Source organism: Pristiophorus japonicus, chromosome 14, assembly GCF_044704955.1.
Source record: "Pristiophorus japonicus isolate sPriJap1 chromosome 14, sPriJap1.hap1, whole genome shotgun sequence".
NCBI lineage: Eukaryota > Metazoa > Chordata > Chondrichthyes > Pristiophoridae > Pristiophorus > Pristiophorus japonicus.
This window is the reverse complement of record NC_091990.1, coordinates 10,945,830-10,971,401: the sequence shown is the minus strand read 5'-3', so window position 1 is coordinate 10,971,401 and position 25,572 is coordinate 10,945,830. Positions and strand designations below refer to the sequence as shown.

The 25,572-nt window shown below is 44.4% G+C and overlaps 1 protein-coding gene across 1 annotated transcript in view; it reads right to left on the bottom strand.

Annotated features, from left to right (window-relative positions):
- Window positions 1–5,516: 5,516 nt before the first annotated feature.
- The window catches only part of hdac1 (histone deacetylase 1), a 53,306-nt gene continuing 33,250 nt past the window's right edge, over window positions 5,517–25,572 (bottom strand). The window contains exons 6-14 of the mRNA XM_070898869.1: window positions 24,031–24,172; window positions 20,881–20,973; window positions 20,391–20,499; window positions 19,209–19,349; window positions 16,409–16,517; window positions 12,848–12,978; window positions 9,304–9,453; window positions 8,018–8,075; window positions 5,517–6,228 (exon numbers count right to left, since the gene is read on the bottom strand). Coding sequence (XP_070754970.1) covers window positions 6,192–6,228; window positions 8,018–8,075; window positions 9,304–9,453; window positions 12,848–12,978; window positions 16,409–16,517; window positions 19,209–19,349; window positions 20,391–20,499; window positions 20,881–20,973; window positions 24,031–24,172 — 970 coding nt within the window. The 3' untranslated portion in view covers window positions 5,517–6,191. The remainder of the gene's footprint in view (window positions 6,229–8,017; window positions 8,076–9,303; window positions 9,454–12,847; window positions 12,979–16,408; window positions 16,518–19,208; window positions 19,350–20,390; window positions 20,500–20,880; window positions 20,974–24,030; window positions 24,173–25,572) is intronic.

The following is a 25,572-nucleotide window of genomic DNA, read 5'->3' as shown; positions in this document are numbered from 1 at the left end:
CCTACGCTGCCCCAACATTTCAGCCCGAAACCCTGAGAAAACCCTTCAATGTATCAGAATGACATCTTTCCCATCCGGTGGAATCTGATGAGATTGCCAATGAGTACCAAATTAGAGGCCAGTACAGCACCAGCCCTCGCCTGGAGCCAGAAGGTTATGGGTTCAGGGCCCACTCCAGGGACTTGAGCACAACAATCTAGGCTGACACTCCCAGTGTAGTGCTGAGGGAATGCTGCACTGTTGGAGGTGCCGTCTTTCAGATGAGACGTTAATCCGAGACCCCATCTGCTCTCTCAGGTGGATGTAAAAGATCCCACGGCACTATTTCGAAGAAGAGCAGGGGAGTTAAAGCCCGGTGTCCTGGGGCCAATATTTATCCCTCAATCAATGTAACAAAAACAGATCATCAGGTCATTATCACATTGACCAGTGGGAGCTTGCTGTGCGCAAATTGACTGCTATGTTTCCCACATTACAACAGCGACTACACTCCAAATGTACTTCATTGGCTAAAGCGCTTGGGGATTTCCGGAGGTAGTGAAAGGTGCTATATAAGTGCAAGTCTGTCTTTCTGGGGCATTGCCCACGGGGGAACTGGATTGAAGCTGCCATTCTGTACAAGGGGCATTGCTCTCAGTTTTGCAGCTTGTAAGCAGAGTCGGCTGAACTCCTTGGGTCTTGGAGGGTGTTGGGGAACGAGCTGGAAGGGCTAGTTACACAAAGCAGGACGACAGCACACAGCAATAGTGTGTGTGTTCAGTTTCCTCCGATGTCCCATGCTCACTTGTCAGGGGCAGAGGATAACCCTGGTTGTGTCCCCGTGAAGCGGTGGGAGGGGTGGTACAGGAGGGGAAAAAGGCAGGGGATAACTGGTAGCTGAAGCAATTTGTGAACGCAGTATGCCAAATACATTACCTCTGCATCCAGAGAACTATTAGATTCAGGAGCTGTGGTACATAATGGTGAATAATGTCAGCTCATCGTTGTTGGGGTGGATTTTCGGATATAGCAAAGCATGAGGGGGGAAGCCAACTATCTGCCTTGCCACTAAATGAACTTTGCACCAAGAAGCCTATCTGCTGTCCGCTGATATGAACTCTGCAGCAACGAGTGACTCATGGCCAGGTGCAGGCCACTGTTTCATAGAAAGCTTTGCAACAGAATAATTAACCAGAAAAGAAGATAAAGAGGAAGGCCCCCCAAACTCGCACCATGCTATCAGGTTTCACTAGGACTAAAAAGTTGTGCAACAATATGATTGGTTGTATGTAAATGAATTGCGTTGCCATGTGGATTGATTGGTTGTATGTAAATGAATTTAAATGATTGTATTCCGCCCCCTGTAAACTGCTTATAACCCCGCGGCACTAGGCACTCGGGGAGAAGGTGCTTCGCAGGTCGCGGGATCTCAACTCTTCTCCCAGAGCTCTGTTAGCAATAAAGTTGTCTCTCTTACTTTACTAGAGTCTGTGAATTTATTTTCACTAACAAATTGGCGTCACGAACAGGATACCGCGGAGCTGGATAGTCGTATGACCCAGTAGAATGGTTTAGTAGTCAATTTCTGACCACCCAGAAATTATACTGGGGTAAGCGGCTGGCCGGCGAAGTGGTATCAAACAAATAAAATAGATTATGCGAGGAAAGAGACATAACTTGATAGTATGTGATAAGAGTTAAGAAATTCAGACTGTAGTGGCGTACAACGCAGACTGAAAGTAAAGTAATTAGTGATGCAGGGGGTTGATTATTTTAGTCCAATGTTCATAGAAGGTGATATAGAAATCGGTGTGGAAGGGAGCTGATCGCTCCAACCAAGAGCCGGACTCCGGTGGTCAGGAAACACGCTAATCTTCGCGAGCAAGACAAGTGGTCTCTGCGAGGTGAATCGTGGCCGTGAGTATTTTAAGTTCGGAAATTCCATAAACTAGAGGGGAATACAGGAACAGAGAGTAAACATCTTCAATGGCAGGTAAGGAAACAGATGTAAAATGTGGACCGCCCGGGTCCCTAATTAACTCTTACATGACCGATCGACAAGTCTTAATTAAAAAAATGCAGAAAGAGGGCTGGGATGTATCCCAGACATTAGAACGACGAAATTGGATGGCAAAACAAAAGAAAGATAAAACCAAAAAGGCCGGAGTATTACTAGTACATTAGTTAGCAGGACTAATTGAGCAAGTAAAGGATGTTAGAGAGAAGAGGGAAGAGAAAAGTAAACAATTAAGTCAGGCACAAGGAAAATGTAAGGAATGGGAAAAGAAATGCCTGGCGTTAGAACAACAGATTCAGAAACGTTCCCAATGGGGGGGGGGGAGAAACAGCCTCACTGCCCTCTTACGAAGATTACCAAGGTGAGGCAACAGCCCCGGGTCAGGAAGATCTAGAAACCTTCCCGGCGGTGCCAGTCACCAGGGGAGGAACTGCAGCGAATCCCACTGCAACCTATAAACCATTTACCCCCGGCGAGAGACAGCAGATACTGGCATCCCTGGGTAAATTACAACCCCGGTGTGCGAATACCAAATTCTGGTCAGTGCTGGATAGTTTGGGTGGGCCACCAACTACACCTCAGAGATATCCACCAACTAGTCCGAGCGGCTTGCCCGGCAGATCGGTGGAGAGTAGTGGCCGGAGGAGCCGAGGTAGCAGCCAATGCCGACTTTTCAGGGGGACGTTGGACACATGCGGTACCTTTTAACCACTGAAGTAGATGGTCAACAGGCGGCCTTTGGCCCTTTTAAAACCGAGATCCAACGAGTTTTAGGTAATGCCCCTAATTGGAGTAAAATTACTACAACCAAACAACAAAAGGGGGAAGGAGCCTCTGAGTATAGGGAACGATTATTCCACTTATATCAAGAATGCTCTGGACAGGGAAACCTGGGCCGCGGCGACCAAGCATTTATCCAGGTATTTAAGCACGGACTATCCGCTGAACACCAGACCATTATAAAAATGGGAGTAATTGTAACCCAGGATTATGATGAACCGGTCGAGTGGGCTAGTGGCGTCCAGGGAGGGGGCGATGAAAAATCCCAAAGATAAAACAAGAAAGGGTTTTTGCAGCAGGGATGGGGGGAGGACAGAAAAAGGGGACATGCCATAACTGCGGGAAGGTGGGTCACTTTGCCAAAGAATGTAAGGGGAAACGCATGGAGAAACAATGCACATATTGCGGCAAAAAGGAACATTTGGACGCGACCTGCTATAGTAAAAATGGCTATCCTAATAAGGCAAGGACCCTGTCAGAACAGGAATACCAGCAGTGGCAGGAGTACAAAGCCACCCTGTGATGCCCAGCGGCCCCTGTACAAAGTAAAAAGGAGGGAAGGACATGTGTCTGCACTAGTAGGGGGCTGACAGTGTGAGATGCTAGTGGACACTGGAGCCTCAATATCCATTACCAATCTACCCCTTCCCGTAACCGACAAAAAGGCTTTAATAAACGGAATAGATGGACGGCCAACACCGGCCTAGCTGAGCACCACCCAAGTGGTGGAAATTGATAATTTATGTATACCCATGAGATTTTACGTATGCAAGAATCGTGAGGGATCAATATTGGGGAATGACGTAATGAAGGAATTTCAGGTCCTGATTGATTGTGACAAGGGGAAATTAACATGGCCAAAGGCAGATGGCAGTAAGGGAGATTTGGGACAGATAGCTCACCATATGGAAAGTTTAGGTGTAGCAACAGCCACAAAAACCAACTGGCATACAGAGACTGGAGGATATGGCGACATTTGTGCCTCTGTGCCCAGGGTTTGGCACAGACAAAATTGGATACCGGAAAGGCGGACATGGACCCTATTAAAGTCCCTGGACCATCTCATAAACCACACCAGCAATACCATAGAAGACCCAAAGCCAGAACAGCAGTTGTAGAAATAGTAAAGGGACTAGTGGAAAAAGGTATCTTAAGAGAAACTGTTAGCACCACTAACTCCCCAACGTGGCCAGTAGGGAAGCCAGATGGGAGTTATAGACTAACCATTAACTACACCGCCCTTAATGTCACCCCCAAACTATACTCGATAGTGGCCAGTCCCTCCACAATCCTTAATGGATTATCCCCTGAACATAAAATCTTTACAGTCCTGGACATAGCCAATGGCTTCTGGGCACTTCCCCCTCGACCCAGAATCACAAGAGAAATTCGCCTTCACGGTGGAGGATAAACAATATACTTGGACCCGATTACCACAAGGGTTCCATAATAGTCCTGCCATATTCCGAGTCATGAGCAACATACTAACTAAAACAAATAGAAGTACCGGCAGGAAATAGTATTTTACAATATGTCGACGACATATTAATAGCTTCAGAAACCAAGGAGGGACATCAGACAACCCTATACCTGGTGTTACGAGCTTTGGAGACGGCAAGCCGTAAGATCAACCCCAAGAAAGCCCAGGTAGGGAAAACCCAAGTCCTGTACCTAGGGTTCTGCCTTTCAAAGGGGTTGAAAGAAATGCCCTCGGATAGTGAGACCACACCTGGAATACTGTACAGTTTTAGTCTCCTTATCGAAAGGAAGGATATACATGCCTTAGAGCCAGTGCAACAAAGGTTCACTGGACTGATTCCTGGTACGCAGGGGTTGTCCTATGAGGAGAGATGGGAGTAGAATGGGCCTATATGGAGTTTAGAAGAATGAGGTTTTCTCATTGAAACACACAAGATTCTGAAGGGGGATTGACAAGGTAGATGCCGAGAGGATATTTCCACTGGCTGGAGTGTCTAGAACTAGGGGGCATAGTCTCAGGATAAGGGGTCGGCCATTTAAAACTGAGATGAGGAATTTCTCATTTTGCTGTGCGCAAATTGGCTGCTGTGTATCCTACATTACACCATGACTACACTTCAAAAGTACCTCATTGGCTGTAAAGCGCTTGGGGACATCCTGAGGCCAGTAAAAAAAGGATTTGGAATTCTCTACCCCAGCAGGCTGTCGATGTTGGACCAGTGAGTATGGTCAAGGCCGAGAGAGGATAGAATTTTGGACACCATGGGAATTAAGGGATATGGGGATCAGGTGGGAAAGTATTGAAGATCAGCCATGATCTTACTGAATGGCAGAGCAGGCCCCAAGGGACCGTATGGCTGACTCCTGCTCCTAATTCTTATGAAGCCCATTTGATCAATATGAACTGGAACATGGAAACTATTATGCATTTCTCCCCCCTCCCCACTTCCATCATTGATGGCAGAATCTCATCATGGAAAAGTGACAGGAGGCAGCCATTCAGCCCATCGTGTCCGTCATCCCATCTTGCAACTCTGGAACAGTCTTCCTACACACCTCTGCCCTGCCCCAATGCTCTCCATCTTCAGAAACCTTAAACGTTCTCTCGACCATGCATCGATTCACTCCCCTAACTCCGGTGACCGTTCACTCACCCCACATGCCTGTGAAATGCCCGGGGCATTTGGTACCTTAAGGCTGTTATGGAAGTATATCCTATGGAAATTGTAGATCTGTGGTTATAGAACAGCAGAAGGCATAATTTGACTGAATATTTTAATTAGGTTTTGGTCAAAAAATGTCATGAAATAAACTTAATTCACACATTGCAAGATTTAAAAAAAACACACGCATCTGACCCATGTTTCAGTCGGGCAATATAAGAGTTTTACTATAAAGTTTTTTTTAAAAATGGAAAACATTTCCTTAAGGATTCTCTAAGTATATAAGTCAACTGATTTTACCCAGTTTATAATATATAAAAAAAATTAATAGAATATCCATCTCACACATCTGATTACTACTTTTAACATGGGAGGGTTACATGATTCTCAGTATTTTCACAGAAATACAAATGGTACATTATGGAGTAGTAAAAATGGAAGCCAGGTTGTCATTTTCAACAACTTTACAGGGTTGACTTAAGAGTGCTATGTGCTTAGCAAAAAAGACTGCCCAGGCAAAGAGGAGTCAAAAAATGCCATTTGTTTACACTGGAAAATACAGGAAAGGTTTAACAACTCCTTAATCAACTTCACTTAACAATTGAACTTTTTTTGGATGACAGATTAAACAACTTCCAAGGTCAAAACTGGTGTTTACAAATAAATTACATGGTCCATTGTAAAAAAATAAGCATTTCTAGGGTCATCTAACAATGCTACGCTACAGTAACCATGCTGCGAGGAAAATGGAGCCAATACGCTTCCGTCTTGAGTTATGCATTGCTTGGCTTTGTCTCTTCCACCTTAATTCTAGAGAGTAAAGCATATCACATTTGGTGAGTTGCACAAAAATTCCATGTTAAAGTTGTGTCATTAATATTGTATTGGTCCGTGCTAACCATGTAATACTGCAGAGACCAATCAGATTATTGGGGGGGGGGGAAAAAAAATATTCCAACCCATGTACAGCCTTGGTGGCTCTCCGTTAATCATCTACCCCAGGGAGTTTTATCCAGGTCCACCCAGGTGCTGAGGCTCCAGGTTGCTTGCTCCCTTCCAACAAAGCCCATTCCACATACTCCACTTCTGGTAAGGTTTCCTCCCTCCTCCCAATGACTCGAGTCCTCAAACCTCCAGCTCCACCGCTTGCCCATTCTGACGACAAGCACCATCACCAGTTCCCAGCACCGTCCAACAGCCTGTTCAACTAGGAATGTAGCCGGAGAGTAAACCAGGACCAAAGTGCTATTAACAGGGCACAATTCATCATGTCCAGACTACAATCATTCTAATGCTCGGCTCCTTTAGTGCACTATCATTTTTTAAGTAACAGAAAATGCTGGAAATACTCAGGAGGTCAGGCAGCACCTGTGGAGAATTACTGTTTCAGGTCGATGACCTTTCATCAGAGCTGGAAGAGGTTAGAGGTATAGCCGGTTTTAAGCAAGGTGAAGAGGCAGGTAAAGTGCAGTTCTGATGAAAGGTCATCAACCCGAAACGTTAATTCTATCTCTCTCCACAGACGCTGTCTGACCCACTGAGTATTTCCAGCATTTTGTTTTTATTTCAGATTTCCAGCGTCCACAGTATTTTGCTTTTGTAGTAATGTAATTTTTAAGTTTACAATTTCTAGATTGTAGGGTTTTTAATATCACAATTTATGGAACATTGGAATCAATATCCTATTTGGTACCTCCAAAAGACTTGGTCCGTTGTTGATTATGTCACACCAATCCAATTGGTCCAAGCTACCAACAATTATTGCTTACACACTGAGCTGTTCACCACTCAACAAATCAATTATTCTGCACCCAAGCTCCTGACTCTCAAGCCCCAGATTACTACTACCTCACAAAGTAACCTCATCCCGTAGAGATAGGTGTATATATATAATTTTTATAATATATATAATTTTTTTGAGAAAGAAGAGGTTTGAAACTCAAGATGCATAAGCAGGCTAGAGGAACTGAAGAATACAAGAAGGGGCGAGAGAGGGCACACACTGGCAGGGCAGAGAGTGCACAAGAGACATAAAGGAGACAGCATGCACAAGAGAGAGCATGCACGAGTGAGGGGGCAGCAGGTAGAGAGCGTGTGTGAGCAAGTAAAGCAGAGGGTGCACATGCATATTAGAACACAAGCCAGTATAGTATGTATGTGGAAAAGAAAGGGCATGAGAGGGAGAACACATGCACAGAGGTCAGAGTGCACCTATAATTGAGAGCGGGTGCATGCAAGAGGCAGAGCACATGCAAGCAAGAGCGATGCAGCAGGCACATGGGCATGACGGGACATGACAAACTACACGACAGAGTTTAATCATTGCACAACAGACAGAGCAGGAGGGACATCATACACAGGAAAAAAAGTACGAGTGTTAGAAAGATTAAGAGAGGCGGAGGCACAGAAAAGATGACTTACACATACAAGGAGAAAGTCAAACAGAAATAATGTACAAGGCATAGAGGGGGAGGCAGAAGATGACAAATAGAACAAAATAAAGAGCCAGAATGGAAAACAAGGAGACAATCGTGAGAGCTTTTTATTATTGCCCTTTAAAAAAGCCTGTAATATTTTATACATGAATAAAAAACCGTACCCTTTAGTTTCTAATTTCTCTGGAACACCATCTTTGGCCTTTTCTTCCTCTTTCCCATCTAGAAAATGAAAGGCATTTGTTGTCATTAATTACTCTGAAGTTGAGATGCCAAACATTTTTGATCAGACAAAAGGGTTACTTAGAATATACAGCACAGAAATAGGCCATTCGGCCCAACTAATCTGTGCTGGTGTTTCTAAGAGTCCCCTCCCATTCCATCCACCCCATCTCGGCCTTTCAGCACATCTTTCTATTCCCTTTTCGCTCATGTATGCGCCTAGTTTCCTTTTGAAAGCATCCGAGCTATTTGCCTCAACCACTTCCGATGGCAGCGAGTTCCACATTTTAACCACTGAGTAAAGAAATATCTCCTTTATTTCTCCATTTGATTTATTAGTAACTATCTTGTATTTATGGCCCCTAGTTTTGGTCTCAAGAGGCGAGTGTGCTACCAACTGAGCCACCGCTGATACTGTTCCAGCCCCATTCTCTGCACATCATCAATTCTGTGTATGAGAGAGATATCTCTAGCCATTCAGTGTTAAATATGCCTAATGTAGTACCTTTAACTTGGGAAATCTTGCATGCACAACCTTCACATCAGTCTCTCCTGTTCATCATAGGCAGTCCCTCAAAATCAAGGAAGACTTGCTTCCACTCAAAGTTAAGAGTTCTCAGGTGACTGTACAGTCCAATACAGGATTTACAGTCTCTGTCTCATCTGGAAGGAGTGCATGCCTGGAGATCTCAGATGCCGTAATAGTGACCATCTTTAAAAAAAGGGGACAAGTCCGACTGCGGCAACTAAAGGAATCTCCAAGCTGTTGGCCACTGGGAAAGTCATCGCTAGAATCCTCAACTGTCTTCTCCCTGTGGCTGAGGAGCTCCTCCCGGAGTCATGATCTTCACGGCGCGACAACTGCGAGAAATGCAGGGAACACCAACCCTTGTACATGGCCTTTGACACTTAATCGCGAGGGACTATGGAGCGTCCTCCTCCATTTCGGCTGCCCCCAAAAGTTTGTCTACTGTTACTGTGCTGATCAGACACCCATGTTGAGTCAGGCTTTGCCTCCCCGAATACAGAGGGGCAACAGAGTATTGCTGGTGTTGTAAACAAGAGTGTGTTTCCTCCCACCAAGTGGAACCGGTCAATTCCTTATTTTTAACACTTTGTGCTGTAGCAGTCAAAATTAACCTGACTCTGCAGTGTTGGTGCCAGGACCGAAAGTCACTGGGCTGCGAAACCTTTAAACTCTCAGCACAATGACTGAATGGTCACCAACCTGTTTTTTTCTCTTCTCCCTCCTTTTCTTCTTCTACTTTGGCACGCTTTAGCTTCTTGTAATTGGCTGCGTTCCGCCGACCTCCTTCCCCTTCATCTTCAGAGTCGGAGAACTCCTCGTCGCACGCTATTCTCTTGTCTGAAGCGCGGACTGGCAAGAAAGCAGAGCGGAGGGAGACATTTAAAGAATTGTTTGGATCGGTAAGTGATATTTAGCTGGGTGTGGTTCGTCATTTATAGCAAGTCATTTAGACTCCCCACAGAGTCCACTGCAATCCACATACCCCCATCCCAACCCCAAATTCAGATGCCAAGGTGAACTTTTGAGTAACAAGTGCTGGCTGGCGAGTGCCTTTAGTTACCATTTAGCACTTTCCCTTAAATTAGAAGTTCCATCAGAAGCAGAGAGAGCAGGAAACAACTCCCTACATCTTCCTCCCACCCATTTTTCTCTGCCAATATTCAAAATGCTTCAAAATATTTACCAGTGCTTATATCCATTAAACACTTCTCTTCGCAGGCACTGGTTATGGAGGCCTGGAGGGCAAACCAAGCGCTGTGAGCATTCTACGTCTCGTGTTCATCAAGACGCGCCAGGTTAGCTGTGAGGCGCTGACTGTATAGGGCTCTCTGCGTTGGGTCTTTGAGTGCCCCGGCATTGATTTTTTTGCAGCACTCCATTAAACACTTCCTCCAAGTATTGAGAATACTCTTGGAATAATGCTTCCCTTTTGCCAAGCGGACGTTTCTGTACGACTAGTACGCAGACATCAGTTTTAGCCCCTCCCCCAATTTCTCCCCTTTATTCTGAAGATGGTGGTTCTTGCTACCACGGGATGCCAGAGCCACCATCATCATTGCTTTGTCCAAGTTTCTCTACATTTTAAGAACATGGCGAGTTTCAGCAGGCTTTGGTTGCCCTGCAACAGGGGGTGATTGCAAGCACACAGCAAACAAACAATGTACTGCCCTCACTGGCTATCGCTACGCTTCCAGTAGGGAATACATTAGAGCAATGAGGAGCAGAAACCCTCTCCTCCCTCTTGCCCAATTATATTAGAGGCAACTGCAGTGCCCCCAGCGCCACAGGAATGCATTAACTTAGTACAGATCAGAGATAAAATATCAGACCCATCTGGATTGTATGGTTCTGTTTTACACTGGGTGGTCTGATTAGCCACTGAACCATTGCAAGACTGCTTTGACTTTAAAATAAAAATACAACAGGATAGCTCTCAAGTACAGAAATCAAAATAGACTCCAAATTGAATTATATTTCTAAAAAATCTGGCAAGTGCCTTGATCATTGCTTGATCTCAGTGTATTTCATTTTTTGTGGGTATTAAGAAAAAGACTTGCACTTATATAGCACTTTTCACGGCCACCGGATGTCTCAGCGCTTTACAGCCAATGAAGTACTTTTGGAGCGTAGACATAGTAGTAATGTGCGAAACGTGGCAGCCAAATTGAGCACAGCAAGCTCCCACAAACACCAATGTGATAATGACCAGATACAGGTTGAGCCTCCCTTACCCGGCACCCTCGGGATCCGGCCTGTGCCGAATAAGGGATTTTGCCGGATGAGAGGCCGAGTCTCGGCGCTGCACCCGCGGGTGTCAGTGGGCTGAGTGGCAGCATGGCCCCAAAGTCAGGGTGGTCGGCCGGCCACGTTCTGCGCATGTGCCCCCAGAATCATGCCGGACCAGGGGTGGTGCTGGACCAGGGAGGGCCAACCTGTAATCGGTTTTTTGTTATGTTGATTGAGGGATAAATATGGTCCAGGACACCTGGGATAACTCACGTGCTCTTCAAAATAGTGCCATGGGATCTTCTGCTTCCACCTGAGCGCGCAGACGGGGCTTCGGTTTAACATCTCACCCAAAAGACGGCAGTGCAGCTCTCCCTCAGCACTGCACTGGAGAGTCAGCCTAGATCTTTGTGCTCAAGTTCCTGAAGTGGGATTTGAATTCACAACCTTTTGACTCAGGAGGCGAGGGAGCTTACCCACTGAGCCACAACTATAACGAGTCCAAAAAATACCATCTCAGGAGAGAGCAAGCGCAAACTCTGCTTCCCATTGCACTGGGTTACTTTCAAAAGCATGCAAGGAAGCTCCCCCAGTGTTGAGTGGGTTTGTATGCATCTTCCTCAGACCCACTCTCCTGGAATTGCACCCTCTGGGATAACCTGCATTCGAACACTAGGTGCATGGGACAGTATCTACAAGTTTACAATCAAGCAAGCAAGAGGGGAATACAATAAATCGCCATGTTTCTTGGCCATTGGCACGCCGCCGGTTATGCAAGCAGTTTATTGTGCGTCATCCGTGGCTCAGTGAGTAGCACCCTCGCTTCAGTCAGAAGGTTGTGGGTTCAAGTCCCAATCCAGGAACATGTGCAGTGCTGAGCTGAGTGAGTGCTGCACTGTCGGAGGTGCCATCTTTCGGATGAGATGTTAAACTGAGGCCCCATCTGCTTTCTCAGGTGGACGTAAAAGATCCAATGGCACTATTTTGAAGAGGAGCAGTGGAGTTATCTCCGGTGTCCTGGCTTAATATTTATCCCTCAATCATCATAAAAACAAAACACAGATTATATGGTCATGATCACATTGCTGTTTGTGGGAGCTTGCTGTGCGCAAATTGGCTGCTGCGTTTTCCACGTTACAACAGCGACTACACTTCAAAAAGTACTTAATTGGCTGCAAAGCACTTTGAGACGCCCGGTGGTCGTGCAAAGCGCTATATAAATGCAAGTCTTTCTTTATTGATATGCAATGCTCCAGTTAAGCTGTGTGGCCGAGCGGTGGTCTGGAGGTTTCACGCAGGCCGCTCACCGGCTTTTAAAATGGAAAAAACTGCATGCGCATGAAATCTTCAATAAGCCGCGCAGCCAGTTAAAGGGGCCGGGCATCCCCCCCCCCAAAAAAATCTGAGGGAACATTGTGCTCAATTTCTGGAAGCTATGCTAGTTTTCCACATTTGTTCAGCTGGTTTATTCAATGAGGTGAGCAATAGCAACTAGAAAGGTTCAATCCCTAGTCTATGTTGAATTAACTGATCAAGATAGCAGGATAAAGTAATGAAAAATTAAACTAGAAACATAGAAAATAGGTGCAGGAGTAGGCCATTCAGCCCTTCGAGCCTGTACCACCATTCAATGAGATCATGGCTGATCATTCCTTCAGTACCCCTTTCCTGCTTTCTCTGAGTGAAGAAGTTTCTCCTCATCTCAATCCTAAATGGCTTACCCCTTATCCTTAGACTGTGTCCCCTGGTACTACCACTCCTAGTTGCTATCCAGAGACTCCAGATAAGGAATAAACCTGTGTGGCCATCAAATGAGGAAAGGATTGGGCCCGGCTGCAATACCCTCTTCAGTAATGCATGCAGAGCTTGCCCCAGGCAGCACGAGTTGGAGCCGAGCTTAGCCTGCAATACAACTCAGGCATTGCCAGCTGACTATTTTGAAACTAGAAAACAAAAGGTTCTACAATTCCTAAATTTACAATGCCAGGTGTCCAACACAAACACGAAGAGAACTCACTTGAAATGCGTTTGTCTGCATCCTCCTCCTCTTCATCCCCACTATCTTCCGGAACTGCATCCTCCGGGATTGCCTGCATCTGAACACCCGGTGCATGGGGCAGCATGCGCAGGTTTTCAAACAGACGCTGCCTGTAAATTTACAGCCAATAATTACTTTTCTGCGGGACACAGTGAAAACAGTAATTTGGCTTAAAAAGGGATGCAAATTTATTTTATATCGCAAACATGTACAGCACCAGAAGACAGAACATGCTAGAATCACATCACCTGAAGAAACATTTAAAACTGCGGTTGGCAGCGTTGAACAGAAAGAGACTGGCCTGTGTATTGCCAGCATTTACTGTTTTTCTTTTTATCTCCACCAATTATTATTTAAAAATATATATATTATAATTGATTGAACAGTTTCCCTTGGCAGAGGGAACAACCAGGGGGCATAGTAATTGGGGGAGCTATGAGGGGAAGTTTCTTTACCCAGAGGGTGGTGGGGGTCTGGAACTCACTGCCTGAAAGGGGGGCAGAGGCAGAAACCTTCACCACATTTAAAAAGTACTTGGATGTGCACTTGAAGTGCCGTAACCTACAGGGCTACAGACCAAGAGCTGGAAAGTGGGATTAGGCTGGTTAGCTCTTGGTCAGCCGGCGCGGACATGATGGGCGAAACAGCCTTCTTCCGTGCTGTAAATTTCTATGATTCATTCATGAGATGTGGGCATCGCCGGCAAGGCCAGTGTTTATTGCCCATCCCCAACTGCCCTAAAAAGTTGGTGGTGAGCCGCCTTTTTGAACTGCTGCAGTAGAATCTCCAAACCCCACAGCAAAACAGCGCATCTGTTTTTAATAGGAACTTGAACGACCATCATCTCTACGTCACACCACAACTGAGCCGTTGGCATTTTTATAAACCATTTAACCATGCGACATTTAATGGCATTGCACCGCTGACTAAGCTGGAAGAGTGGATTTCTCTCCCATTGTGTTCAGACTGCATGGGTATAAATTTACTGGCCACAGCTCTCTGTACAGATGCTATAAACCATGATTTTCAAAAAGAAAATGCACAAGAGCATCCATTTTTCAGCTGGTTGAGTATGACCAGAAATGACGTCTCCAGGAGCTTGAGAGCACAAGTCAGTCACTCAAATATTGCCAGCTGCCAGTTATGAATCTTCAACAACTCACCTGAACTCAAAGCTACAAAGCAAGAGTTATATCTGGGTAACAAAGATCAATTTAATAAAATATAATTTCTATCTTTTTAAAAAAAAATGTTTGGCTAGATTTAACATTTTATGAAACTTAACTAAGCAGGAACTAAGCCACCTGTCCATATGTCACAGTATAAACAAACCCAATTTTAAATGTTCCCCAATACCTCCCCCCCGCCGGCTGTGTACTGACATCTTTCTCCAATTTATTTCCCATCTCTCACCATACCCTCTCAGAGCTCACCTTGTTTAAGAGACCCATCTCTTACTCCCTTGATGTTAGTGTCTCTCTGGCACTGCCCCCACCATTCCTCGCCGCTCCCACCCCCCCATCCACCCCAATCCCAGCCTCAAAGCTGCAGTCAAAAGACGTCCTCATCAAAAAACTCTCAACCCCTCGGTCCTGGCATACTGCCACCCCATCTTCAACTGGGTTTTCTTTTCAAATATTCTCGAGCGTTTGCTGCCCAAATCCCTGCCAATATTATCAATGTTTGAATCTCTCCAATAGGTTTCTGTCACTGCCGCAGCCCTGTAACCGACCCAATTAAAGACAAATGACGGCCTCGGCGACTGTTGCATTTCCCCTCCTTGTACTTGGATACTGTCTCTCCTTCACCTGTGTTCCACCTGCTTATCCAACATCCAGTCTTGGGTGAGCTGAAATTTGCTCCACTTAAAATCAATGGGAAGACCAAAACCATCGTCTTTGACACCAACCTTGCTACTAATTCCAGTCCCCTCTCCAGACACTGTCTTGAAGAAGACCAATTACAACGTCGATGTCTTACTCAACCCCGAGCTGAGCTTTTATCTCCATATTCTGCTCATCACAAACCCTGCCCAATTCCACCTGCATCATCCACCCACCTCTGCCGTTGCCTCAGCCCAACTGCTGCAGATGCCCTCATCCATGCTTTTGTCGTCAGCAACAGACTCAACCATTCCAATGCTCGCTCTCCTGGCCAACCTCTCCACCTCCCATAAACTTCAGATCATCCAAAACTCTGCTGCCTATATCCTATCCCACACCAAGTTCCACCCTGTGCTCACTACCCTAACATTGGAGGTTTTGAGGGACTGGTGTCAATTTAAAATCCGTGTTTAAATCGCAACATGGCCTGGCGTCTCCCAATCTTGAACCTATAATCCAACCCCCCCCGCCCGCCACAAAAAGCTCTGCATTCCTCCGGCTCTGGCCTCTTCTGCATCCCCATTCCTTTGCCCTTCATTGATGGCCGTGCCTCCAGAGGCATTATGCTCCGGAATTCCCTCCTTAAGATCCATTACTTTGACCAAACCTTTGGTCACCACTCCTCCTTTGACTCAAGATCAGTTTGTGTCTGATTATGCTTATGTTTGACTATTTTAAAAGCACTATATTACTGTTCAGTGCAGAGCCTGGACAGATGCAAGAGATAGTGCTTTAGCGCAAGGACCCAATTCCCCAACATTGGCATCTAATTTATATCAATACATAGCTGCAGTAAAGTTACAGAATCCAGGTGAAGTACGCAGGAACAAATGGTCTTATTTCAATAGGGATGAAGCCATAACCGTTGTGTACCAGCTTGTATAAATGCTCGTGAGAATTGGAGAAGTTTACGGCACAGTCAGCCCATCGCGTCCACGCCTGCCGAAAGAGTGCTATCCAGCCTAACCCCACTTTCCAGCTCTCGGTCCGTATCCAAGTACTTTTAAAAAATGTGGTGAGGGTTTTTGCCTCTACCACCCTTTCAGGCAGTGAGTTCCAGACCTTCACCACCCTCTGGGTGAAAAAAGTTCTCCTCAAATCCCCTCTAATCCTGCTACCAATTACTTTAAATCTATGCCCCCTGGTTATTGACACCTCTGCTAAGGGAAGTGGGTCCTTCTTGCCCACTCCATCTAGGCCCCTCAATTAAGCCTCCCCTCAGCCTCCTATGTGCCAAAGAAAACAACCCCTATCTAATTTTTCCTCATCGCTAAAATTCTCCAGTCCTGGCAACATCCTCGTAAATCTCCTCTGCACCCTTTCTAGTGCAATCACATCTTTCCTGTAATGTGACGACCAGAACTCTAAGCGGTACTCTAGCTGTGGCCTAACTAAGTGTTTTAGTGAGTGTTTATAAAGCACTGCAAAACGGTTTACACGCTTCATGTTATTTGCATTCTATCAGAGATCCTACAATATTACCACCTATGTGGAAGAGAGACACTATTTAAGAACGGTTATTCATTATGTAACACACGTCCCATTTTTATAAAGCACAGGAGAGATGTGCATGTGAGCCATAATGCCGACTGAGAAAATAATCAAACAGAGGCATCACAAGACATCATTAATAATATCAATAAAGGAAGTGATATACTTTATCTTCTCCAGGTATTCATTGGTGTTCTGGTTTGTCATGTTGGAAGGACTGATGTGCAGCTTAAAGTCTGGTCCAAAGTACTCAAAGTAATCATTGTACGGCAGTTCTGAAACACAAACAACAATTGATTTACATTTATTTGTCCTCCTTGTGAAATAAAGCAATTTCCAGCACAGAATTTATAAATTTATCTTTTGTACTATATTTATTAAACAGGAATGCTGTGCTGCAAAATTCAATACATTCAGTTCATGAAAAAAAAAATTATGCCACATTTTATATCTATTCGACCATTCAATAGTTTTTAAGCAAATGTACTAAACTGGTCACTTCATAGCTTCATTTATAAATATTTAAATCAATACTCGTGTTGGGACTGGTCAGTTTGAAAGTGTACTTCCAAGCCAGTCTCCAACCTTCTCCCCTCTTCACAATAGCCATCAAGTCCAAACTTCCTTTGCAATATATACACACCTTGTTAATTCCAGGTAATCGTGCAAATGTTTTTTTGATAAACTGAATGAGTCACTTTAATTCAAGTAAAAGGTAAGTCGAGAAAATATGTCCAGTGTAAAGTACTTCCCTCTGACAAAGGTAGATCGAGAAGTATTAATCTACCCGAAGAGCAGCTTTATTTTTTTAAGCCTCCAGTTCCACGGAGACTGCCGCTAGACATAAAAATTCAGTAACAAGTACAGGCTGTTTGTAGTTCAAGTCAATTCCTGCTGTATTGGTGGTCTAAAATGAAAGCTTAATAATTCAACTTCTCCTACAAAAGTAATACACTGCTGGCAGGCGGTGGGGGAGATGAGAAAGAAGAATTTTACTCTGAAAGTACTCCTCCCACCCGTAACACTTTCTCTTTAATGGTGATGCACAAGCGGGACTCATCCTCACCCCTCTATAAAGAGCCGCACATGTGGAAGAAAATGTATACACACCTTTCATTTCCTGAGACCCCAGCCCACATTCCCAACACTAGACCCCTTAAACTCCCTCACTGCATGCAGTGGCCCTCAGCCACAAATCCCAGACCAAGCCTCGGAACTGTAGCCTCAGCCAGCGAGCAGCAGCATTGGGCAAGTGGACTGATAACTGGTGACGCCAAGGCAGATATTTGGGGTCTGCAAATTTCAATGTACGTGCTGCCATTGCCAACAGTCTCAGTTGCCTTCATACTGCCACTTTGAGTATAAGAGCAGGGAAGTCTTACTGCAGTTGTACAGGGCCTTGGTGAGGCCACACCGTGAGTATTGTGTACAGTTTTGGTCTCCTAATCTGAGCAAGGACATTCTTGCTATTGAGGGAGTCCAGCGAAGGTTCACCAGACTGATTCCTGGTATGGCAGGGCTTCCAGTCTTTCTTCATATGTATCGACTAGGCTTGTATTCACTGGAATTTAGAACAACGAGAAGGGATCACATAGAAGCAAATTTCTGACGGGACTGGACAGGTTAGATGCAGGAAGAATGTTCCCGATGTTGGGGAAGTCCAGAACCAGGGGTCACAGTCTAAGGATAAGGGGTAAGCCATTTAGGACCGAGATGAGGAGAAACTTCTTCACTCAGAATTGTTAACCTGTGGAATTCTCTACCACAGAAAGTTGTTGAGGCCAGCTCGTTAGACATATTCAAAAGGGAGTTAGATGTATGTGGCCCTTACGGCTAAAGGGATCAAGGAGAACGGAGAGAAAGCAGGAATGGGGTACTGAAGTTGCATGATCAGCCTTGATCATATTGAATAGTGGTGCAGGCTCGAAGGGCCGATGCCTGCACCCATGTTTCTCGCTCTCCATAAACATCCATACGGCTCAACTGAAATGAAAGGAGTGTTTCAGGAATCTGACTGAATGCTCTGAATAGAGGCAAGGTGTACCCAACCTCAAATAATTGATCTTATTGCTATAAATTAAAAGTCTTGCATATATTACACGTTCTTCCTGCTATACTCCCCACTGCATTGCCCTATGTTGATAATACTTCTCATTAGCATATCCTCTAACTTACTGCGTACTCACTGGTGATTGGCCAGTATATTAATATATTTGAGATGCACCTTGTTCTCCTCGGTGCAGTGTAAGAGCAATCCAGAACATTGCCTGTACAGGATTGGGATAAATATCCTGGGCAACAGAACTAGAATCTGAAACACCAAACTGCAGCATAACTTACAAAAGCTCAGGCTTCAATGGTGCCCAGTATTTCTAATTATAGTTTGCAGTTTCCCCTACCCAACCTTGTTTTTACATACTCAGTTGACCCTCTTGGACCAGGAGCAACTATCAGTAGAGGCCTGGGCATTCATCGCACGCTTCCTCCCACCCAGCTGTGGCTCAGTGGGTAGCACACTTGCCTCCAAGTCAAAAAGTTGTGGGTTCAAGTCCCACTCCAAGGATCTGAGCACATAAATCTAGGCTGACTCTCCAGTGCTGTGCTGAGGGAGTGCTGTCTTTTGGATGAGACGCTAAACAGAGTCTGCTCTCTCAAGTGGACGTAAAAGATCCCATGGCACTATTTAGAAGAGCAGGCAAGTTAACCCTGGTGTCCTGAGCCAATATTTATCCCTCAATCAACATAACAAAAACAGTTTATCTGGTCATTATCACATTGTTGTTTGTGGGAGCTTGCTGTGTGCAAATTGGCTGCCGCGTTTCGTACATTACAACAGTGACTACACTTCAAAAAGTACGCCATTGTCTGTAAAATGTTTTGAGATGTTCGGTAGTCATGAAAGGCACTATATAAATCCAAGTCTTTTTTTCCCAAAAGGAAGACCTGTAAACAGCAAATTAGCTTACCGTTTGGAATCTCAGAGTCCAAAGCTACAGATGTCTCAAACGTCCAGCATCGAGCCACATTGCGAATTGTATATCCGCCACCTCCCAGCATCAGTAAAGGCAAATTAAAAGTCTTCACAAATTCAACACACTTGGCATGGCCTGTTTTAAAAAAGGACAAGAACCAGAGTTTTCTATAAAACTGCACGCTTCATAGTTCCAAGACTCATCATGTGATGAGAAAATCCTGCCAGTTATGCTACGAAACTTCCTTTCAAGATTCAATTCAATAATCGCTGGTATGATGGACTTCAAATGCACAGAAGCTATACGTCTTGGGAGAATGAGCTAAATCTTGGGAGAGGAAAGAATGCTCGGGAAGAGCTTTGTGTGTAAACTACGCCATTTCTCTACAGAAAACACACAAACTATACTGAATACTTATACAAGCAAATATAGTTCATCCTGATGGAGACTGCCATTTCAGGTCTCCCTTCCGGTCTCCAGCTGGTTTGGTGATATAGATTATGGCGGCTGCCTGCACGCAAACTGCAGCAGCATTGATTTCAGTGAAAATCAGTGTTCCAGACCCACTTAAAAGACTGCTCTGGAGCCACCTAATCCCAGGAAAGCAGTTACTGGGCACGTATACAGCAGAACCAGGCCAGTCCCAGCGAAACCCATTTACATCAGGCGAGTACAGGATTTAAGATCAGTTGCAATTAGCCCCGACAACTGATATTCACTGTAAAGACTAGGTGTGCAAGGCATGTTACGTCATTCAAATGTACTCCAACATGACTTGCTGCTTTCAGAGGAGAAATCAGAAGGCAAAATTGCAGGATTATACAAGAAACGTTACTCTTTCTGCAAGCTATTACACAAGTGGACTGTTGTGATATCTTATGCAAATACATTATCTGGGGTGCCACGCAGTTCAGGAAGGATGGTCATTTGAGTGAGATATTAGAGGACCACTGACATGCTGGGGTACTGCTCCAGGATGAGTGAGAGTACCTGAAGGAGGGAGAAGAAAATATCTGGGGGAGGAGGGGTGCAAAATAATTAATTTACAGAGTTTTTATATTCCTAACAAGTTCCCTTTCCTAACAAATGGAAAAATATATGAATTAAAACATCACCTTAGTGAGCTCATGCATTCATGCAGATGCATGTATGTATGCTATAAATTGATTACTGTACCTTTAATAGTAAGGTTAAAACAACCCAGTCTATCCCCAGACAAAGAATCAGCACCACACTGCAGTGCAATGGCGCTGGGCTGGTACATCTCCATTACCTTGCATATAATCTAGTGAGGAAGAGAAAGGGTTTTACAATGTTGTACTCAAAGTCCCACACAACTTGCCAGCAAACAATCAGTACGTATAACTTAGCTTATAACAACATGCAATAAAATGTTCCACATTAGAAACATAGAAAATATGTGCAGGAGTAGGACATTCAGCCTTTGAGCCTGTACCATCATTCGATATGATCATGGCTGATCATGCAATTTCAGTACCCTGCTTTCTAAAAGGAACACCCCAAAGCCAAAAGAAATGTAAAACTTCATTCCTGTACTTTATACAGCTAGAGCAAGCGGTGGCCACACATACCCTCCTGCCGTACTACAAATTAGCTTTGGGAGAATTGCACTTGGAACCTACTAGCGAGCAAAGAAAACACTTACAGGTTTGAATATGGCTTCGTAAGATTCGTCGTCGATTCCATCTCTCAATGGGAAATTTACAGCATAGTACTTGCCTTTGCCTGCACCTATATCCTGTGCACCAAAAAAGCTCAAATCAGATTCACAAAAATACAACGTATAATTAAAGATGCATTTCTCCATGATGTGCTTTCTATTAGTGTATGCGAAAAAATGTATTTAAAAAAGTGCATAGTAACAAAGATGCAATGTTGCCTAACCAAAGTTTTGTAAAAATGTATTACTTCTTCACTCTGGAACTCTAGACCCCTATTTATAAAATCCAAAATGCTTTATGGCTTTTATGAACCTACATTCACTTTCAGGGAATTATGTTTAAAAAAAAAAATTAGTTCCTGGGATGTGGGCGCCGCCGGCAAGGCCGGCATTTATTGCCCATCCCTAACTGCCCCTCGAGAAGGTGGTGGTGAGCCGCCGCCTTGAACCACTCTGCAGTCCGTGTGGTGAAGGTGCTCCCACAGAGCTGTTAGGGAGAGAGTTCCAGGATGTTGACCCAGCGACGACGGGGAAACAGCAATACATTTCCAAGTCAGGATGGGGTGCGACTTGGGAGGTGATGGTATTCCCATGCACCTGCTGCCCTTGTCCTTGCAGGCGGTAGAAGTCACGGGGTTAGGAGGTGCCATCGAGGAACCATTGGGTTCATTCACATCCTTCCACATCTTTCTATTGAAATATTACATGCTCATTAAATTGCATCTTCCAATACTGTTTGCACCTTCCTGAAAGCTTGTCCGTCCTCCTTGCCGTTGGTCAAACCCATCACTTTGTCAGTTAAGTTTGACATTGTGCTCCCTGCTGCCAAGGCCACTTCATATGCATATGAATAAATAATATATTTATAATTAAAAAAAGTCCCCACCACCTGTACCGCCCACACTTATGGCGGGCAACCGTGTATTCCGGACATTAACAATAACCATTTTCCATCACCATAGAAATCAATTACAACGGTGCCACTTGAAACATGTTAACCATACCGTTAAACAATTTAATAAGCTCCTTGTACCTCGTCAAAGTAAGTTTACCTTTATTACTTGATTCTTTGTACCCAATGTTTAATGACGCTGGTCATTAAAGTTATGGGTGGAAAAGAATAAATTAACTCTGAAGACAGATTTCTTTGTCATTTAAAATCCTCTAAAATATCCTAACATTTAGTGCCAATATCACTTGGGGAGGAGAGAGAATGTATTTACTCATTGAATCCTGTACTGTGATTTGCATGCAGTGCACAATAACTGCCCAACAGGCATTTCGACATGAATGGATGGATCAGATAATGCCACACGTTCCTTGGAAGTCACAGATATCAATTGTTTATTAATGTCCCCGTTTGCACTGCCAACTAGGTATAAATACTAATATTAACTCAAAATCTGAAAAGTTATCGCAAACACCAAAATCAGTATTTAACGGCATGAACAAGCTTATGTTTTTATTTAAATTTGTGTTCGACTGATCTATGTACTTTGTGCATACACCCACTAAACCCAGGTGTCTGTATCTCCTTTATTTAAGTTCAGAATTCCCAATATGACTTCTGAAAAATCAGTATGCACTACACATAAAACATTCCTTTTATCCACCTCAAAAGGAAACAAACTTTGTCCACCACTTAGTGGGAAATCGAGTCAATACTAAACGCACCCGCTATAAGTGGTGGGGAGACTGTATAGAGAACTAAAGCGACCCACCACAGACCTCTCTGCAGTATACCATGCCAACCCTTCTCCAATAAGAGCAACACTCATTTACCAAAACTCTCTTCTGTCAGCCGAGTTTATATACAAGCTGCTATATGTCTTAGCGAGTACCTTCACCACACAGACTGCAATGTTTCAAGGTGGCCCATCACCCCCTTGTCAAGAGCAACCAGGGACGGGCATTAAATGCCGGCCTTGTCAGCAACGCCCACATCCCAAGAATTAATAAGAAATACAACTGAATTATTCCAAGAAGCCTCAACACTATCAAATGACCTCTGAAAATCGGTATGCACTCCTTACGACATTCCCTTTATCTATCCACTTCAAAAGGAAACAAACATTGTCGAAACAACTTGCCTTTAACAAATCTGCAATTCCCATCCTTGATTAACTCCTACATCTTAAACGCTCATTAACTTTATCTCAAATTATGGATTCCCAAGAGCTTGTCCACAACTTACATCAGACTAACTGATCTATAGTTACTTGGTTTATCCATTACATTGGCAGCTCTCCAGTCCCACAGCACAATTTGCAATTAAGAATTACAGCCTCTGCTATCGCCTTGACTTCTCAATAGCCTAGGGAGCCGGCTATCAGGGCACGGCGACGTATCCACCTCGAATTTGCTATTGATTTGCAAAACCAGTTACCTTCCTACATCTCAAACAATCGTTCCATATCCTCAAGCACACTTGCAATCTGACTTCCACCACAATTTATAAAGACTATCTTTGCTGTACCTACATCCACCAATTTAGACTCCCGTATTTCCATGTTGTCCTACCCTTAAAAGCCTCTCTATTTTGCATTTATTCTCAGGACAGGTGCAATGCTGGCTTGGCTGCATTTACTGTTGTCTCTAGTAGCCCTGAGATGGTGGTGGCACTGCAGTACTTGTGGTGATGGTGCCCCCACAATAGTGTTTGATAGGAAAGTACAAGATTTTGACCCAGCAGCAATGAAGGAATGGCAGTAAATGTCCAACTGGGGATGATTTCCACTAACATTGCTGCTCTTGTCCTTCTCAATGGTAGAGGTCACAGATTTGGGAAGTGCTGCCATAAGTATGGGGAGGAGTTGCTGCAGCCAAAGTCTTTCCTTTGAGACTATCTCCTCTTCGCGCCCTTATAATCCCAACTACATTTTGAATATTCATGATTCTAAGTATTGTTAGCCTGAACTTTTTCCAAATGCTTCCTTTTTCTCCTCAGTGACAATTCTCCAACAAGAGGAAATGGTAGTTTGTTATTGACCCATCAAAGCCCTTCATAGTTTGAAAAACCACAACATGTCCTTCTCTGTTGCAATGCAAATAGATTCAAAATCTCGGATCGCTCCTCAGAATTGTATTTTCCCGCCCAGCATAAAAAAGAATGCTGTGAAATATACTTCCTCTTACCCGGAGATCTCCTGTACCGGGGAAATATTCACCATATTTATGGAATGAAACCGTCATCACTCTATCTGTTGTATAAAAAGCCTCTTCAACACCATCACCATGGTGAATATCAATATCGATGTACAGCACTCTCTGATGGTACCTTAAAGGCAGAAAAAAGTTAAAATTGATTTGATTTGAAACTATGGCTCAATAAGGATATTAAAAACTAGCTCAGTGTCGAGATGGCTCAGTTGGTAGAGCCACTATACAACTAAGAACATAAGAAACAGGAGTCTGCCATTTGGCCTCTCGAGCCTGCTCTGCCATTCAATAAGATCATGGCCGATCTGTGCCATATAGATTGCAAAGAGAAAGAAAAGAAAAAGAAAGACTTGCATTTATATAGCACCTTTCACAACCGCCATACATCCCAATGCCCTTTACAGCCAATGAAGTACTTTTTGGAGTGTCGTCACTGTTGTAATGTGGGAAACGCAACAGTCAATTGCGCACAGTAAGCTCCCACAAACAGCAATGTGATAATGACCAGATAATCTGTGTTAGTGATGTTGATTGAGGGATAAATATTGGCCAGGACACCAGGGATAACGCCCCTGCTCTTCAAAATAGTACCATGGGATCTTTTACATTCGCCCGAGAGAGCAGAAGGGGCCTCTGTTTAACACCTCATCTGAAAGACAGCACCTCCAACACAGCAGCACTCCACTGGAGTGTTAGCCTAGATTTTTGTGCTCCAGTCTCTGGAGCAGGACTTGAACCCACAACCTTCTGACCCAGTCAGGGTCCATTACCCAGGGTCAATTCAGAGTATGTGCTGAATTAACGGATCTTGGGAATTGGGACAGCATTCAGCCAGTTACCACACTTGATCACAATCCAGGTACTCCTGCTGGAAAGTTCATACATCTGGATTTTGGTTGAAAGCAGGAGGGATCAAGCTTGGCAGCAATTTCTCAGCACTTGAATACTCTGCCAAAGATAGTCTCTAGCCATGAAGTAGAAAGCTTGTGGAATGACCCAGTCACAGCCTCATGCGAGGAGTGGAAAAAAATTAAGTTTTGAATTCCCTCCCCCCGCCACAAAAAGCTAAGTCCCCCTCCTGGACATGGGTTTTAATTTTCAACATTCATTCAGTTTGTCGCTTGTCTATCAGGTCTGCCCCCACCCATTGGCTTGCTGGGTTATCTGGAGCTAAATGGTCAAAGTCCCAGCTAGCCAAACAATAATCTGAACACCCTGAAACAATGCTTAGTTAGCAGCTTTCAGCTAGGGCAGCGGAGGGAATGGACAAATCTTGACTGCTAATATACATGGGGCTAGAAGCCAGATTTCCCCTCCTTGATTATCCAGTCACCAATGGCAAGAAGTGCAAATGCGCGGATGTTAAGCAAGCACAGGTTTCAAGAACAGTTGTGATGTCCATTAGGTTAAATAAACTACCAATAATCACTGCCTTAGGTGACATCTAGGGGGGGGGGGGGGGGGGGGAAGAAAGAAGAGGAGAGAGGAGAAAGCAGGGATAAGGAGAGGGGAGAAGGG